This window comes from Schistocerca nitens, chromosome 2, assembly GCF_023898315.1.
Source record: "Schistocerca nitens isolate TAMUIC-IGC-003100 chromosome 2, iqSchNite1.1, whole genome shotgun sequence".
NCBI classification, from domain to species: Eukaryota; Metazoa; Arthropoda; class Insecta; order Orthoptera; family Acrididae; genus Schistocerca; species Schistocerca nitens.
The window spans coordinates 180,270,512-180,289,849 of NC_064615.1; the positions used below are offsets into that span (position 1 = coordinate 180,270,512).

Sequence of the window (19,338 nt, forward strand, 5' to 3'; positions counted from 1 at the left end):
AGTGTCACATTAATTATTTGCCACATACATTTTCTTTTATTTGATGATTTTTTTGAGAAGATAATCATTTTGTAGCTTTTTCATTGCAGTAATTACGCTCCTAAATACCTTTTTACATGAAGTAAAGTATTTCTTAAAATATTCACTATTGATTGGATCAGTTTTGCTGACAGAGACAAGTTTTCTTTTCCTTTGAAATGACCTGATAATCCCTGGGGTGATCCAGTTGGAGGACAGCAGAAAATGTTGAGGAATGCTCCATATTTGCTGTCTACAGTTTGAGTCTCATATACGTTTTGCCAGTTTTCTTTCTGCATATCAGAATGCAGTTCCCTAACATTCTTAGGTGAAGTGTGATAACACACATAAAGTTTGTCCACAAAACCCTTGAAGTGATTCACTCCTACCACACTCTTAACTAAGTCAGTAATAGACAATTCACAGTGACGGTTGGCACAACACCAGAAATTAATGCTAGGAAACTTCTCTTGCAGTAGCCACCTTACACCATTATGCACACCAAACAGTATAGTAGCACCAGCCCCGCAGCTGCTTGCAGTCTGGCCTTGGCAGCTAGAGCCTGTGGTCATGTGTGTGCGAGTTACATTTGCGCGTGCGCATATCTCTCTCTCTCTCTCTCTCTCTCTCTGTGTGTGTGTGTGTGTGTGTGTGTGTGTGTGTGTGTGTGTACATTGTCTAATTCTGATGAGGGCCTATTTGGGCGAAAGCTTTGTTTGACAGTCTTCTTGTTGTGCCTATCGGCATCTCAGCACCTCTGCTGTATGGTGACTAGCAATTATCCTTCCCATAATTTTGATTTGTGTTCAACATATGCATGTGTTCAAGTGGTATGGTATTGTTGCCAGCTCATGGTCAAGCAGAACAGAGCTTCCGTCTTTGGAATTTATGAATAACTGCCACTAACCATTAGCTGAGCAATGAGTACATGCACTGCACTGGTTGTGACACTTCTTCAGTCACGGATATAAGAATAATCTCAAAGGTAATCAATTAGGTTGTCTTCATAAAGAATTAATTAAACTACTACCATTAAATTATGTAGATAGAGATGCTTTTGTTGTCTATCATTTTACAGGATGGAAGAGCAATAGCAGAAATAGAAAAAAAAAATTTTTTTGTATTACTGCATGTATAGTATATTTTTTTCCATGTACTTAACTATTTGTTCAGGAAAACTAAAACAATTATAAAAGAAGAAAATGATATATTGCTTATACCTAAACACTATCATGTTTGAACCAAGTTCAGTTAGATATAAGTTTAGAAATGAGTTCACAGTTATAGGCAGTTTCATTGTTTTAGTAGAAATATATTAATTATTGTGGAAGCAGCACACGGTGTAAGTAGGAAAATGTAGTCCCGGAATAGGTTTAATAGAAATGTGATTTAAAAAATGAGGCTCAGGCAACACTGTTAACTGCAAACAGCATGGTCAAGAACAGATAGCATGAACTCTGTGCTGTGCTGGAGCTGTCCCATACAGACTCATCCATGTTCAAGCAGCATTCACACCAAACATCTTTTGTTTCTGCTCTTTCTTTTTTTCAGTTAAAGCATCAAACTGTATCCAATTTACACCTTGTGTATATCTTCCTAGTACTGTTACTTTGTGGCGTCGATCCACAGATCAATAGGCCAGAACATCATATGTGTATTATGTCTTCGAGTTGATCTTTGTTTTGTATACTTCCGGGACCTCAGTTCCCGCCTCGTCTTCAACCTGTACGTTTGTCGTGTAATAAAAGTATTGATGATTAGAAGAGAGAACCATGGTCATTACCTTAACACCTTGATATCTCCTTCAGTGGTGACCCCGAAGTTCGAATAATCCGTCGAACCGAGTACAAAGTGACTACCGCACCAGCTTCCATGTTCCGCGTGGACCTTTGTCCACTACACAATGGCCTTCTACAACACGCTGCCGCTGCCCGGTTTTAACCAGCAACAGCAACTAAATTCAAGCACGCCAGCTGTAGTCGGTGCCCGATGTGAATTTCCGCAGTCCTATAGCCTCGAGAACCCAGGGACCTCGTCAGGTGCAGTTGTTTTGAACATGACGTCAGCGATCTCTGACTCCGGCTTTGTTAGTCCTGAAGTGCTTCAGTTTTCGCCACACTGCAGTACAAGAAACCACTACACACTGATACCGAACTTTAATGCAAGTACTGTAAATAGCGGGGAGCATAGTTTTCATAATGTGCCACAACAGGACGCCTTTTTGAATGTGCAAGCTCCACGTGTGTATCACTCTGCACTGGTTGCACACTATGTGAATGACATTCGCCAGTCTGTTACTCCAAGTATTCATCAGCACAGTAATTTTAGTGCGTCAGGTTCCACCAAGCTCATCAGTGACTCTGTGATGGACGATTTCACTGCAGATGTGGAGGACCAATTGCATAATAACTTGTCGAGCAATCGCCGTGACCACTTTGACCTTCCGCCGCAACAACCGGTCCCGCTTCACTCCACGCCGGGCTTCCTGCTAACGGATTTCGCTTCCCCTCCAGCTACTATGAACACAGCTAGCACGTCTGCTTCCTCTCTACCACCCTCACGACGCAGAGTTAACTTTGACTTGCCTACTCCTGCGTCCGCCAGCAGCTGCCCACATTCTTCGACTGCCAGTTCATTGAATCTACCAAAACTTCCAGCATTCAAACCTGCACACCCGGAATTCTGGTTCAACCTGGTCGAGCAAACTTTCAGTGTCTGTGCACTTGATGACAATGCCCGTCTGCACAACAGCAGCACATCTGACTCCGCGGAAGATTCTGGGCCACCGCCATCTGACCACTTGCAGGAACAGATGTCCGCCCACAAATACTGTTTCTTCCATGCAAAATTCGGGGAACAAGCACCCAATTGTAAACCGCTGCCCTCCTACCCAAACTTCAACCGCAGGTAGGCAGCAGTGCCACCTCCTGCGACGTAAACAACAGGCGCCATCCCACGCTCCATTCTGTGTCTAACACTAATGCTTCAAATGGATGAGTCTACGTCCATGACATGAACTCTAGCACAAACTTTCTCATCGACACGGATGTAGATGTTTTGCTACTTCCATCTCGTCTTGCTACCGAAAAGATCCGATTACACAAAACTGTCCTGCGTGCTGTAAACTCGTCTAGTTTGTCGTGATTAGGTTCTACTTCATATGCCATGTCCCTCTCGCCTGATTGCAACCTGAAGTGGTCCTTCCTGGTGGCTGACATCAACAATCCCATTTTGGGCATCAACTTTCTACTACACCACAAACTGTGGCCTGACATAATCAAGAATACAGTGTTCTACCACCCTACGCAGGAACACATCCCGTGTGCTTCATCGAGTGTCAATAGTACTGCTAAACAGGTCCACATGGCTAGGAAGTGTAATAAACCCTCCTCCGTGCTCTTGTCATGGACCAATAAGTGGCTCACGGAGTGTGTCGAGTCTACACGCCTGCGCTTGGAACAACTTGAGCTACGCCGTCGCCTCAACGACTTAAGTAATGAGTTATCTTCGGCACTGCAGCAGCTTGCAGCAGACGACGCCTCGGCAACACACAAGGTTAGTCGGTGCCACTACAGTGTTCTCGCGCCTGAGTGCATTTGTGACCATGTGCCACATAAACAGTACAGCGTCCGCACTCCCGCCAGATCTAACTGTGTTAATTTGAGCGCACATTCATTCCCCTCCTCGCTTGGGCAGCTAACTTCCCAGGCGCAGGTTAATGTTTTTGATTTACTGACATCAGCTGTTCATTTGTGCTCGCTACCACCACCAAGCTCGACAGCGGAGCCTTCGGTTACTAATAAACAGTGTACCAACCTTGTTTCGCGTAGCTCACTTGTTTGTCACTCCCAGCCACCCAACATTTAGCACTTATGCAAACTTTCGCCGTCCGCACCAAAAACCAGCTTAGTGGCCACCGCGCACACTATACCACAGACAGTCGCCTCATGTACCGCGTCGCGCGTTTCCGTGGTTACGGATGGCACTGCCCACGAACTTCGCTTGCAAGACGGACTGCCTATCTCTTGCCGACCACGCTGTCTCAAGCCAGAACTCATGAAAGTGGCTCGCGAACAAATAGATGATCTTTTAACAGCTGGCATCATTGAACCATCTGCTAGATACTGGGCCTCGCCTATCCACTTCGTCACAAAAGGCGACGGCACCTGGTGTATGGTTGGCAACTATACTAAGTTGAACTCTCGTACTATCATAGACAAGTACCTGGTTCCTAACATCGCAGATTTTAATCATGCTCTTGCAGGTGCCAAATATTTCTCGGTAGTGGACTGTAGGAGGGTCTATCATCAAATTCCAATGACACCAGAGGATATTGAAAAGACAGCTGTTACAACACCTTTCGGCCTTTTCCAGTACCGGTTCATGCCTTTGGTCTCTGCAATGCTGCACAAACTTGGCAGAGATTCAGAAACAAGGTGTTGTTTCATGGATTTTTGTTTCATTTACTTGGATGACATTCTTATTTTCAGTCCTACTTTGCAAAAGAACAAGGAACATTTGCAGATTGTTAAAGACACTCTTACTGCTGCCGGTATTGAACTGAATAATAAGAAGCTCCAGTTGCACCAGACATTGGTAAGATTCTTAGGCTACATCATGTCAGCTAAGGGCCTCACTCCTCCCAAAGATAAAATCAGACCTGTTTTGGATTTGCCACATGCTCACTTGTTTAAGGAGTTGCGCAGGTTCGTCAGAACAGTTAACTATTATAGGAAGCACTTGCCTGCCGCAGCCGAGGTTCAGGCCCCCCCCCCAACAGACACCCTTGCTGGCAAAAATACGACCGGTATCCGCCCGGTCCCCTGAATCCCTTGCCATGGAACAAGCTTTTGACAAACTGAAGCACCTACTAGCAAATGCAGTGACTGTTTTCCAGCCGCATCTGGATGCTACATTTTATATTACCACGGATGCCAGTGATACCGCAGTTGATGCTGTCCTCAGCCAAACCATCGGAAATACTACCTCTCCTTTGCAGTTCTTTTCTAAGAAGCTCAACGACGCTCAAAAAAAGTACTCAGCCTTTGATAGGGAGCTCTTGGCAGTTTACGAGGCTGTTGTAGCGACCCTTTTTTCTATCCCAACTTCTGTATCTTGCATGGAAGTAGGAATGTTAATTTATCTATACATTGACTAGTATTGAGGGGTTTTGTTTTATCCCAGCTAGTTCTTAAATTAACCCCAGTGAGTCACTACACGTATTGTCTTTCCAGTTCTGAAGGAAAAAACCATAAGTAAATTAATACTAGTGTTTCAATAGATTCTCATTCACTTGTTTCAGTTACTAGTCTGCAGTTTATTCTTGGTGAAAATCACGTAACCTAATTATGTATGAACCTAAATTGAAGTAAAGTTCAAGACGAATAGTCAGTTTCAAATTAACATGTTATTTTATTAAATAATAATTATTAATAAATCAGTTCATTCACACAATCGCATTCATAGGAGTTCTTTGAATAAGTATCTAATCTGGAATCCCGTCAATATCAGAGATACTAAACAATGTTCTGTCACTTTCGATGAAAAGATTGTTCCCGTTTAATATCCATAAACTGTCACGAACTATGATTACTAGTCACGTGAAGTAAAGCTTTTCCACTATCATAATACGAAGTCAGAATCTGTCCAAAAATTGTTAATTCCGTAAAATATTTAAATCTTCACACGAAGTGACGTTAAAGTCAGAGAGATTATTGGTCACCTCCCCATTCCTCTAACATGACAAAAATTCTAATTCTGATCTAAAAAGCTCCTATTGTTGCTTCCTAAAGCTGTTCATCCTAATTGACTTCGAACAGACTAGAGGATAGAGACTGGAGTATCATAATTGCATTGTATGTCTATTTATACTTTAGTAAATGGTATATTTGGTGTTCAAGACCTACATTCTGTGACTATAATATTGATTTTCTCATATATAAGAATAACTAATAATTTAACCATTTCTATCGTTTTCCCCCCCTCCCATGTTTCCAAAATTTATGATTAAAATTCTTTTCTTTTTTATTATTTTTCTACTATAGATTGCCCTCTATTTGTCTCTTATTTCTATTTCGTAAATTTCTACTTGTGGAGGGGCTCAGGACATTTTCTGAATTTATATTTCGAGGGCATGGGAGCTAATTTGGGAGCTATTTTTGTTTATTAACACTGAGAGGCACTGTAGGTGTTACACTGTGAAACACTTTCGCGCCGAGGTTGAGGGTAGGGACTTCTACATTTTAACGGACCATAAACCTTTGGTTGCTGCTGTAAAGAACCTCCCGACTGACTCTCCACCTAGACGCTTCCATCATTTGGACTTTATATTGCAATTTACCTCTGACATATGAAACATCAAGGGTGCAGATAATGTGGTCGCAGATTTTTTGTCTCGTGTCGGTGCTCTCACAACTCCATGCTCTCCTCCCACATGACCCGTGTCATTAGACATGGAGGAACTCACTGTAACCCACTTAAATTCTCACCAACCTCCCCCCCCCCCCCACCTTCGGGTACATACTCCATACTGCAGGGGGGGGGGGGGGCTATGTGGCGTTGATCCACGGATCGATAGGCCAGAACATCATATGTGTATTATGTCTTCGAGTTGATCTTTGTTTTGTATACTTCCGGGACCTCGTTTGTCGTGTAATAAAAGTATTGATGATTAGAAGAGAGAACCGTGGTCATTACCTTACCACCTTGATATCTCCTTCAACTTCTTTTTAAACATGAAGGCAATACATGAACTTCTTAGAGATATAAACACTTTGTTTTGTCCATGACATAAAGGCAGTAGAAAATAACAATGGATAAAGTAACATTGGTCTGTATCCAGTGAGGTACAAAAAACACAATAGGCAGGCTACACTAGATTGATTATGCTACGTACAATAATTCTGTTCTGTACATCTGACGTCCAGGCTTATCTTCACAGAAACAGTAAATACATGTATGAGAAACTTGTTACTTTAAGTGTACCCACATACAAAAATCTGTGGATTAAAGTCTGGGAACATGGAGGCCAGAATTTTGGACCTCTGTGTCCAGTCCCCTTCCCTGGAAATACTTCATTTAAATAGTTACAATATATGAAAAGGATAGTCACTACTCACCATCTAGAGGAGATGCTAAGTTACAGAAAGGCACAACAAAAAGACTGTTGGAAAGTTAGCTTTTGGCCAAGGCCTTTGTCAAAAGTAGACAACATACACACATGCACACACTAATGCAAATGCAACTAACACACACTTGACCACAGTCTCTGGCAGCTAGAGCCAGAACTTTCTGGCAGTAATTTTGTTGTGCCTTTCTGCGACTCAGCATCTCCACTATATAGTGTGTAGCAGCTATATTTTTCATATATTGTTACATTCCAGCCTAGATTTTCCATTGTTTGTTTCATTTAAATATTTATGCACATTCATTCCATCAGTGCACCATGCTGAAATCATAGCTGTCACCAGATGCCAAGTGGAATGCTATTAGCATCAGGCAAAGTATTGCAAAGAAACATATGATACAGGGACACATTCAACAAGTCCGGCAACAGGTAAGGGGCCAAAGGTGCTCCTCCCATGATTCCAGCCCACTGGTTTATGCCAAAGTGTGCCTGAAAGCCATATTCATGGAAATCTTCATTATTTCCATTTGATGCAAAAGCCATTCACAAAATTGTACTCACTGAATGTGGTCTTCTGGTCGCTGGTGATGAGTTAATGTGTAATGATATGGATGCAATTCTTCATTATGCGACACTGAGAATATGAAACTGGCTGCATTATCATTGGTACTTTGCTGAGGTGACTGGTGAATGGTTTCAAGGATCACATCTCTGTTTGTGGAGCATGTCTAGTCCTTGGATGACCTCTGTCCATTACTTGTGAAGACATTGCTCCAGGAGACAAAGACATTCTTATTGGAATGGTGCCTTGATGGTACTGTGCAGTATACACACGAACAGTAGCAGCAGCTTGGTTATTGGACGCACCCAGCACCGAAGGCATATCGATATATTCATCATTTTTGTATTTCATCGGGAAGCTGCTTGACATGAACTTGACAGACCCAATTATGATTGGGCACTATGTGGTTAGTAGGCATGTACGTACAGTTTAATGGATCCCAGTGTCATATGATAGGCTACTGTCATGTGACAAAATGCTATACTGATTATTAACAGTGAGAACTAGGAAACAGACACCAAAAAAATAAAAAAGGATCCTGACAAGGATTTGAATCATAGCTCCATAGTGGATTTGGGTCTCATGTCCCAGCAGTCTACACAGTGAGCTACAATGGCTGGTATGTAGTGTGGGGTAATACATGTTCCTCTGTATATTTTGATGTACTGCACAATGTGACAATTTTGCCAGCTCCTCTTTTTCATACGTGTATTTTCAGAATGCACCCGATCTGATTTTGCTAGACAAACTTTTGTCTTGAATGTGTATGAGGTATCACATGCCAACCTCCAAGTGCAGCATTTTTTCTTCACACTGTATAATGATAGTAAGATGTGAACCAGAAGTAGGGGAAGAAAATAATGCTGTCTGTTGGGTGTACATCCAGACATTGGGTTTTCATATTTAAGTTCAATATTATATACCTTCACTTACATGTCAAAATAACTGTGAAATATAATAGGGAAATTAGCTTACAAAAGGTTTTAGCCAGAAAAGAAATTTTAGAGATGAAAAACATATTTAGGATGAGCAAACTTAAAATTATGACTATATGACTATGATTATCATAATCAAATGCACATATGCCACTGTAAGCAGACTGTATAATTATAACCATTCTGATAATGAGATTAGAGATAAGCATGAAATGGAAGGAAGATATGCAAATCTCTTTTAGATTATGTCATCATTATGTAAAATAAGGAAAAGGCAACTATTCATATACAGCAGATCAAAGCATGGAGCACAGAAACATTTAACAGCAAACAGCAATGATGCTAGCTTTAAAGGTCTTGCTCTTTTTCTAGCAAAAGTACACACATTCACATATACAACAACACAATCACCCAAACACACACTCCCATGGTTACAGCAAGACTGATTTTTGGAAGCAGTTGCCTGAGCTGGTGGAGGTGGGGAGATGGTAAGAAAGGAAACAAAGAGGGTATAGTGGGAAAAAGACAGGTCTTTGGAGAGATGACTCTGTGGCTGCACAACAGGGTGAAATGAGTACAGAGGGTAGAGCAAATAGAGACATAGGCAGGATATTGGGAGGAGGAGAGGAAGGTAGAGTTGGAGGGAGAAAGGGAGGGAAGAGAAAGGCAGAGGCATAAAAGAGAGAGAGAATGCCCAGGTGTGTGTGTGTGGGGGGGGGGGGGGGGCAGGATGAGTCTTGGGAGAAGACGGTGTTTGATTTGGATGCAGAAGACATGGGGTGGATAAAGAGAGAAAACAAAAGATAAGATAGGCAGTGGGAACAATTACCAGATGTTTAGGCCAGGGAGAAGTTGTGAATTCAAGATGTGCTGGAGAAACATTTCCCATCTGCATAGTTCAGAGAAGTTTGTGCTGGAAGAGAATGTCGAAATGGCCTGCATAGTGAAGCAGCCATTGAAGTCATTTGCACCATGGTGCACAGCATGTTTGGCAAGTGGATGATTGAGTTTGTGATTTGCCACAGATTGGCGAGGCCATTCATGCAAGTCAGCAGTTAGTTACTTGTCATACCCACATAAAATGCTGTATAGTAATTGCAGCATAGCTGCTGTATGATGTGGTTTCTTGCTTACACACACAGTTCTGTAACTGGACTGTGGTAGGAGGTAGTGAGTGGCTGCATAGGACAGGTCTTGCACCTGGGCCAACCACAGGGAAATGACCCATAGGCTTCAGGGTTGGGAGTAGAATTGGAATAGAGATGGAAAAGAATATTCTGTGGGTTGTATGGATGGCAGAGCAATATTTTTGGGTGATGTGGGTATGATTCTGGTAGAATATCCCTCATCTCAGGGCATGACAAGAGACAGTCAGAGCACTAGTAGAGGACATGGTTGAGCTTATCAATGCCGGAGTGCTACTGAGTGATCAAGGGAGTGCTAGTCAGTAGCTCGTTAACAGATTTACTGGTGCCAGAGGAGCAGACGGCATAGGAGATTTGTTTATGGTTGAGCTGTACAATATATTATCTGTCAGTAAAGGCTCTGATAAGATGATAAGTGTAGTTCAACAACTCCTGCTTTCCACTGCATATGTGGCACCCATGGGTGGTGGGATTGTAAAAAAGAGACTTTTTAACTTGGAATGGGTGACAGTTGTTGAAGTGAAGGTTCTATGGTGATTGTGCTCAATATGGGTAGCCATATTTATCGAGCTGTCTGACAATGCAGATTAAAACTGGAGGACAATAAGGAGATGTGTCCGATAAATTTAGCCATCTAGAAGTTATTGAGAGTTTCATAGGATGTAATAGGCAGCAACTGACTGAAATGGGGGAAAGGAATAAAACACAAGATGAAAGGGTATGTTTGAGACGAAATAGGGGAAGCAGCAGAGGATCAAATAAGTAAAGAGACAAGCATAGTAGAAAATCTTGAATAACACAGGAGATATTGAATTTAACTGATGGAAGGAGGCTATGTGAAAATGCAGCAAATGAAGCAGATGAAAGGGAATAAAGATGTATAAAAATGCAAAATGGATAAGCAAGATTGGTTAGAAGACAAATGCAAGGCTGTAGAAGCATGCAAAACCAGTGGGAACATAGATGTCACCTACAGCAAAATTAATTAGAGCTTTGGAGAAGGGAGAAGAACCTGTATGAATACAGCTGTACGAATACCAAAGGTTCAGACGACAAGTCATTACTAATAGAAGTAGGATAAGCTGAAAGGTGGAAGGTATGTACGGAAGCATTATACAAGGGAAATAAAATTGAAGCTTATGGAACTTATGGAAAGGGAAGAGGAAGCAGATGATGAGATGGAAGATACAACATTGTGACAAGAATTTTGCCAGAGCACTGAAAGATCTAAGTTGTAATAAAGCACCTGGAATAGAGAAAACTGAAATCCGTGGGAGAGCCAGCTATGGCAGAACTATTCCATCTCATGTGCAAGATACATGAGACAGGTAGAACGCCCGCAGACCTCAAGAAAAATGCAATAATTCCAGTTCCAAAGAATGTAGGTGCTGAGAACTTTCAATATAACCAAATTATCAGTTTCATAAGCCATGGTTGCAAAATACTGACATGAGTTACACTATGTGATCAAAAGTATCTGGACTCCCCCAAAAACATACGTTTTTCATATTACGTGCATTGTGCTGCCACCTACTGTCAGGTACTCCATATCAGCGACCTCAGTTGTCATTAGAAATCATGAGAGAGCAGAATGGGGTGCTCCACGGAACTCACAAACTTTGAAGGTGGTCAGGTGATTGGGTATCACTTGAGTCATATGTCTGTAAGCAAGATTTCCACATTCCTAAACATCCCTAGGTGCACTGTTTCTGATGTGATAGTGAAGTGGAAACATGAAGGGACATGTACAGCACAAAAGCATACAGGCTGACCTCGTCTGTTGATTGACAGAGACCGCCAACAGTTGAAGAGGATCATAACGTGTAATAAGCAGACATCTATACAGACCATCACACAGGAATTCCAAACTGCATCAGGATCCACTGCAAGTACTATGATAGTAAATCATTTATAATTCAGCTAATAAATCAAAGGCTATGTGGAGTGTTATAAAAAAAGAATGTGGAGAATACAGACAACCTTGCAAAAATATAACACTATCACATAAAAATAAAAAAGTAACAAACCCCCTAGAAGTAGCCAACACATTTAACAACTTTTTCACAGGTGTTGCTGATAATATGTTACAATCCAACTTTAAGAGCGCCCAGGCAAATGAGTATAAAATAAGTGCATGTAGAGGATCAATGTACATCAGTTCTGTTTCACAAGATGAAGTAGCTAAAGCAATAAAAGGACTAAAAAATTCCAAATCGGCAGGTATTGATGGTATACCTGCAACAATGTTAAAGAAGAGTGCATCAAACCTAATTGAAGTACTCACACACTTATGCGACTGCTCACTTCAGGCAGGCACTTTCCCCGATGTGTTGAAAACATCAAAAGTTATTCCTGTATATAAAAAAGGGGATAAAGACAATGTAAATAACTACAGACCCATCACAATTTCCTCTTGCATCTCTAAAGTACTGGAAAAAGTTATGTATGAGAAACTTACGAAATTTATAAATAAAAACAGCACCCTATGTAATGAACAACATGGATTCAGAAACAAGAGGTCAACGACAACTGCTGTCTATGAGTGCATCAATTCCATCCTAAACCTGATGGACAAAAAACAGGAAACAATAGGAGTCTTTATTGACTTGTCAAAAGCTTTTGACATGGTGGACCATAAAATTCTGCTATCAAAGCTAGAAAGATATGGTATTCGAGGTCTGTCCAACAAGTGGATCAGTTCCTTCCTGACTAATCGTATGCAGGCAGTGTGTATCAAGCACACAAATATTGAACTAAAAACTGTATCTAATCACTTATCTGACTACAAACAAATTAAATGTGGTGTACCCCAAGGATCAGTATTGGGACCCCTTCTGTTTCTTCTGTACATAAATTATCTAAGCTTAAATCTTGATGCACACAAAACAATCATATTTGCAGATGACACCACGATTCTACTAAAAGGAGACGACAATGAACAGTTACAGCAGACAGTAAACACGGTCACGAAACAACTTAGCAGCTGGGCACAGAGTAATCAGGTTGTAATAAACAGTAAAAAAACCATTGCTCTAAAATTCCACAATGTTCCTAACAAGGACATGTTTATCCCATCAGTCTCTATCAATGACGAACCAGTTGGTAACAATACTGAAACCAAATTTTTAGGACTTTGGCTGCAGAGTAACATCAGATGGAATAAGCATATTGAATAGCTCAATGCAGAACTGAGCAAAACATGTTACCTTCTTTGTTCATTAAAATCATGCTGTAGTGAGAAAACAGTATTGAATGCATATAATGCGTACTTTCATTCTCGTCTTAGATATGGGGACACCTTCTGGGGAAACTCTAAAACAGCTAATAGCACTTTTAAACGACAAAAAAGGGCCATTAGAATCTTGTTTGGGTGCAAGCCTAGAGACTCTTGTAAACCCCTGTTTAAGAAATCTGGTATTCCTCCATTACCATGTGTATACATTATGGAAACCCTTTTGTTCTTTAAATTAAATGTAATAGGCAAGGACCGGAGACTGCAAAAAAACTGTGATATACATGAGCACTTTACCAGACAAAACAGAAACTTACATATGACTCAAATCAGCACAGCACTGTGCCAAAAAGGTACTTTTCACTTCCTGAAAACATAAAAGCTATCACTGAGGTCAATACATTTGGAAAATCTCTTAAGTCATATTTACAGCATCACTGCTTTCACTCCACTGAACAATATTTAAATTTATGAAATGTGTTATATAAATACTTACGTGTAAAGTGTATTATTGTAACCTTAAATATGTATGCCTTGTAATGACTTTCAGCCTGTATATTTGTAACTTGACTTGTCCAATGTCTTATGCATAAGCTGCTATGTAGACAACAGGACCAATAAAAAATACAATACAATACAATACTATCTGAGCAAAGCCTTTGACTGTGTTGACCACTCACTTTCGCTCTCTAAACTTGAGTACTATAGAATATGTGATTAAAGTTTAAAACTCATCAAATCATACCTCAATAAAAGGAAACAGGTGGTGAGTTCAGGAAGTCATCTGTCAAACACACTCAAGGTTCAATGTGGAGTGCCACAGGGATCTAAATTGGGACCACTTCTCTTCCTTGTACACATAAATGACTTACCAGGAAATATAGATGTAAAGACGTATATGTATGCAGATGATACAACTTTTCTATCTGTAAACCATGTATTTGATAACCTTGTAAGTGGCATGAAATTGGCAAAAGAAAATGGAACATCATGGTTTAATGCAAATGGTCTACTATTAAATGAGGAAAAGACCCAGAATATGTGGTTTGGTCTATCAAAGACTACAAAAATACAAAATCAAAACGCAAAGTTTTTAGGTATCATACTTGACAACATCTAACATGGAACTCTCATGTTGATCACATAGTGGTTAGGTTGTCAAGAGTTATATATTTGTTGAAGAGGCTGATGTGTTGTGTGACATTTGAGTATGTAAGGACAGTGTACTTTGCCTTTTTTTCTATCTGTTTTAGGGTATGGGTTAATACTCTGGGGAAAAAGCAGAAAAATAAATGAAATTATGGTGATCCAGAAGAAAGCAATCAGAGTAATGGCTAAGGTAGATAATAGGACTCATTGTAAACCATTATTCATTAATAGAATTTTTACAGTTATTAATTTATATATTCTTGACAGCGTTAACCACATACTTGCTGAACTACCTAACTTAAGTGTAACAAATCAAAGGCATGACTACTATACAAGAACCTGTATTTCTCTGCTGTTGGCACAAATTTAAGTGCATTTGCCAATAGTTTACTTACACATTAGTTTCCAAAACATATTTAGTGTCCTTTTACATCTGTATTTAATATATTATCATCATCACTTAGTAAATCTCTTAACTAATTTCCAAACTACTATGGATACTAAGTGTGTGAGCTGCAGTAGGAAAGTTAGTTCAGGGGTTTTGTGCAGCTGTTGCGACAGGTGGTTTCATTGGGGAATTTGTAGCGGCATGGGAATTGGGGAAGCAAATGAGACTCTTCCATTCTTTTGCAGGGTTTGCTCAAGAAATAGGATTATAGCTGAACAGGAGGAGAAAATTAGAGCCCTCCAGGCTGATTTAGACAGAGCGAGGGAGGAACTGAAGAGGTTAAGGGGGAGGAAGGTAAACAGCAGTGGGAAGTGGTAGATGGGAACAGGGGCCACAGAAAAAGAACAGTGTCTGACAGTTTCCCAATTGGCACGACCAGTAGATCTGCCTTGCTACCACAGTTAAGTAAGGAAGAGGCTCCAGTGGAAGTAGATGTAGTTAAGATGCAACAGAATCTCACTAGGAAACCAACTGTTTCAAAAAAAGTAGAAAGTAAGAGGAAAGTTCTGTTACTAGGTAGCAGCCGTGGAAGAGGTGTGGGCCAGATTTTGGAGGAAAAATTAGGTAACAGGTACCAGGTCACAAACTTTTTCAAGCCAAGTGTATGTCTTAGCCAGGTGGTAGAGGATATAGGTTCCTTGTGCAAGGGTTTCTCAAAGCAGGATCATGTGATGACAGTGGGTGGAGTGGGAAACAGTATTGATAAGGATCAGGGCTACAGTATTGAGTGTGACCTGGTGAAAATAGCCTCGGCAATGACCCATACCAATGTTGGGCTGGTGCCTGCTTTCGTGTGGCATGATCAGCCCCAGTTGAACTGCTCTGTCACGAGGGTAAATATGGAGTTGGATCAGTTGCGTAGGGCGGCCATTCTGTCAGACATTGGATTGGTTCCTGTCGAGACTATTGCTAGGGGGGATTTCACAAGGCATGGCCTACACCTCAGTAGGAAAGGGAGGGTAAACTGGCAGGGTTGTTAGCGAAATCCATAAGGGGGAACACTAGTACTCATGTATGTACCTCTTTTTTAGACTAATATCAGTGTCCAATGAGAAGTTCATGCAGGCAGGTGCTAAAGAGGTCCAAAACTCACAAGATTCACACAACATTAAAGTAAATAATAATGTTACCATATTTAAACAAAATATTGGTGGATTAAAGAAAAAAGTAGATTCTCACAAAAGTAAAGTAAAAAATGTTACCATTTTTCACCAAAATATTCCAGGATTGAAGAATAAAGTAGATGAGCTCCTGGTTTGTTTAGATGACATTGAATCTGATAATGTAATAGATATACTATGCCTGTCTGAGCATCACATTGTGTCTGATAAGGAAAACGTAAATACCAGTGGTTATAAACTAGCTGCACATATGAGTAGAGAGAATAAGGTGAGAGGAGGAGTTGCTATACATGTCAAAAGTTATTACTGTATAAAAAACTTAGATACAAAAAAGTTTTGTCTAGAGCAACATATAGAAGCATGTGCCTGTCAACTTAAACTGAAGGAGGGCTCTTTTATAATTGTAACAGTATATAGGTCCCCTTCAGGAAATTTTCATTTATTCTTGGAAAACTTGGATGTCTTGTTGTGCTATCTGCCACTCTGTGTACCCATTTTTTCTTTTTTCTTTTTTCAACGTGCTCTCCGCCCAACCACTGCAGCACAACCTGTTGAGATGGATGAAGTCACAAGGGAGGAGGTAGGCACAGCATTTATTCCATACACAGGCGCACTCTTGGGGAAAATCGCCTGCATTCTGAAGAAACACCAGGTCAGAACTGTGTTTTGTCCTCCAAATAAAACTCGTGCAATGGTGGGGAGAGATTTATGGCACAACTTAACTAAGAGAAGGAACTGATCAATAGGACGCACCATAAGGCATCATGGGATTGTCAGTTTGATAATGGCAGGAAGATTGGTGAGTAAAAATTGCAGGGTGAGACCAAAGCTTGAAACACCCTAAGCAGATTCAAATGGATGTAGGTTGCAGTAGTTATGCAGAGATGAGAAGCCTTCACAGGAGAGCTGCATCATACCCATCTTTGGACTGAAGACTACAACATGTTTTCATTTTAACTTTTTTCGAAACTGAAAAAATGAGAACTACTGTATATTATAGAGGTTCTCCTACCTAGTTGTGTTAGCAACTGTAACATAAATATTGTTATGCTGATGGTGAAATACAAGAAAGCAGGTTTTACCAGTGTAGATATTTTCAAGCAACATCAAAACTAAGGTTTTGATGTTCAGTGATATTCAGTGAATGGAATACCAGTCATGTAAGTATGCTATTTTGGAGTCGAGTTTAAACATTTTAAAGTATTTTACAGTCATTTCATGTGAGGATATGTGACCTTCTACTTCTTTATACTAAAAGTACATGGTATCTCTGAACAGTGTAAACAACTGGGGGGCTGGAATAAATACTATTCAATAAACTTGTGTTCATAAATATATGGTTTCAGTGCTCAGATGGTAATTCTGACCCAATATAGTAACATTTCCATAATGACATGCTGTTATTCCCTATCCATATGTGACAATGTAGGATCTCCAAGGCATAGTGGACACCACCAAGCAGTACCAGTTCAACCCCAGTGTGTTGGCACTGAACATGGGATCAGCCATCCTTCCATAATACTGCACAGGTAAGGCATATTTGCAATTCTTGTGAGTCATATGGCCTCTAATGATGGAAGAAATGCCTTTGTCAGTATGAAGGATCATATTTAAATTACATTACAATGGTCTGGACCAACTCAACCAATCCATAAATAGAGGAAGATGTTCTTGAAATGCCATCTTACCACAATGCAGAAATACGCTGGTACACCACCATGCACACATGAACCTTCACAATTCCAAAGGCACTTCTTCAAACAAGAGACGCAATGTAACCTGTGGGAAGTGCACATAAACCTTGCAGCCAATAAAACAATTCTTTTTTCTAACTATAATTCATGTATACTTTCATCAATTTATTTTATGAATATCTCATTTGAATTATAAGCTAATTACATAGATGCTGTTTGTTTGCTTTACCTTCCATTATGCTTTCTGCCAGAGCGGTAATAATGTGAGAGCTCAGGCGCTGTTCACCTGGTGAAATATTTATGTTATCTTTGTAACACTGATGAGCTACCAGGAGAGCTATTAGTGTGCATGCATTGCTTCCTGAAAAAGTACTTAACAGTTACTTTTCAGTTAATGTTGCTTAAAACTTGACTTACATAATAAGAAGAAATACATGGAATAATTCTGTTGTAGATCATAAATGAAGGCATGTACTCTAGTGTAGACATGACTTCATTTTTTAAATAAATATAAACAATGATTTTCCAATTGTTTGAAACAGATTACAAACTAGTGGGTTAGTCTCTGAAACATTACTGAAAAATCATAGACATGGCCAGCAGCAGAGAAATGTACATTTGTATATGAAGAAACTTCTCGTTTTTTCTGCCAAAATGTCACTGTGTTTGGAAAACTGTTATTAAAACGATCATTTCTGGTTAGTGCAAGTAGTATCTTATCATTGTGCCAGACATATTTAACCAGTAGTTTCATTTTCCTACTTTTCACTTCCCAAAGTGCTGTCTTCCCAGTTTCTTTTACTTAATATCTTATTCATTGTGTTCCGAGGTATCTACGGTGACCATAACTATCAAATACACCGATTGCTGCATAGTTTACAAGAATGGAAAGAAATAAGTAATACATGTTATTGGAAACTAAAGAATAAAGAAAGTGAGTGAAGGAAAGATAAGAAGTACAGCAGAGATGAAAAGATGAGTCCATCAAATCTTTGAAGAAAGACAAAGTGAGGTGTGCTCATAAAATATGAGCTAAATAAATAGTTATTCATAGTAAAATAAAATGAGTCAAGTCACTCAATAGAGTAATAATTTAATGAAACTGTTAAACAAGGATTATAATGTAACTAGATAGATAAAGAATCTATTCACCAAGCATTGGCAGGAGAACACACATATAAAGGTATTACAGTTTGCAAGATTTCAGAGCCAGTGGCACCCTCTTCTGGCAGATGGGTTGAAGGGTAAGGAAGAGGGGTGAAGGAAAAGAACTGGTCAGATTTAGGAAAAGAGGTAGAGTACAGAAAAGTCACCCAGGACCACAGTTCGTCTTCTTACCAGATGGGATGGGAAGGAAAGGCTGACTGTTGGGGACTGCACATATGAGATTTCTCCCTGACAATCAGTCTTCCCTTCTCATTCCATCGGGTGAGTCTCCACTGATCCAACGTTCTGGGAAACTTTTCCAAACTCCACCCATTTTCCTAAATATCACCAGCCCTTTTCCTTCACCCCTTTTTCCTCCCCTTCAACCCTTGTGCCAGGAGGAGCCACTGGCTCTGAAAGCTTGAAAACTATAATACCTTTTATATTGTGTTCTCCTGCCACCACTTGTTGAGTAGATTTTTTACGTATTCAATTACGTTATATTTCCAAAAATCGATTATTTTTGTTGTTAAACAATGAGAGGTGTAAAGAAAGAATAAAACCTTAAAATAACTTCACAACGAGAAGCGCTGGTGTTTTAGAACTAGCTTGTCCCTTTCCAAGGCACTGTGTAAAAACTGAAAGAGGAATAGAATTTTTATGGGTGCTTGAGATAGTTCAAAATACAGGACACTTCTCCAGTGAAATTGATCTACATCTTGCTAGTAAACTTGGTGAACCCTTGAAATATGTGATGTATAC

General features: G+C 40.1%; 1 protein-coding gene across 6 annotated transcripts in view; it reads right to left on the reverse strand.

Moving 5' to 3' along the window:
* Window positions 1-19,338, reverse strand: part of LOC126235860 (uncharacterized) — a 196,477-nt gene that overhangs the window by 14,725 nt on the left and 162,414 nt on the right. For 5 of the 6 annotated variants that reach the window (XM_049944752.1, XM_049944746.1, XM_049944750.1 and 2 more), the window contains exon 3: window positions 17,660-17,791. The exons of the other annotated variant lie outside the window; for it this stretch is intronic. In XM_049944752.1, coding sequence (XP_049800709.1) covers window positions 17,660-17,791 — 132 coding nt within the window. The remainder of the gene's footprint in view (window positions 1-17,659; window positions 17,792-19,338) is intronic. 6 annotated transcript variants of the gene reach the window in all.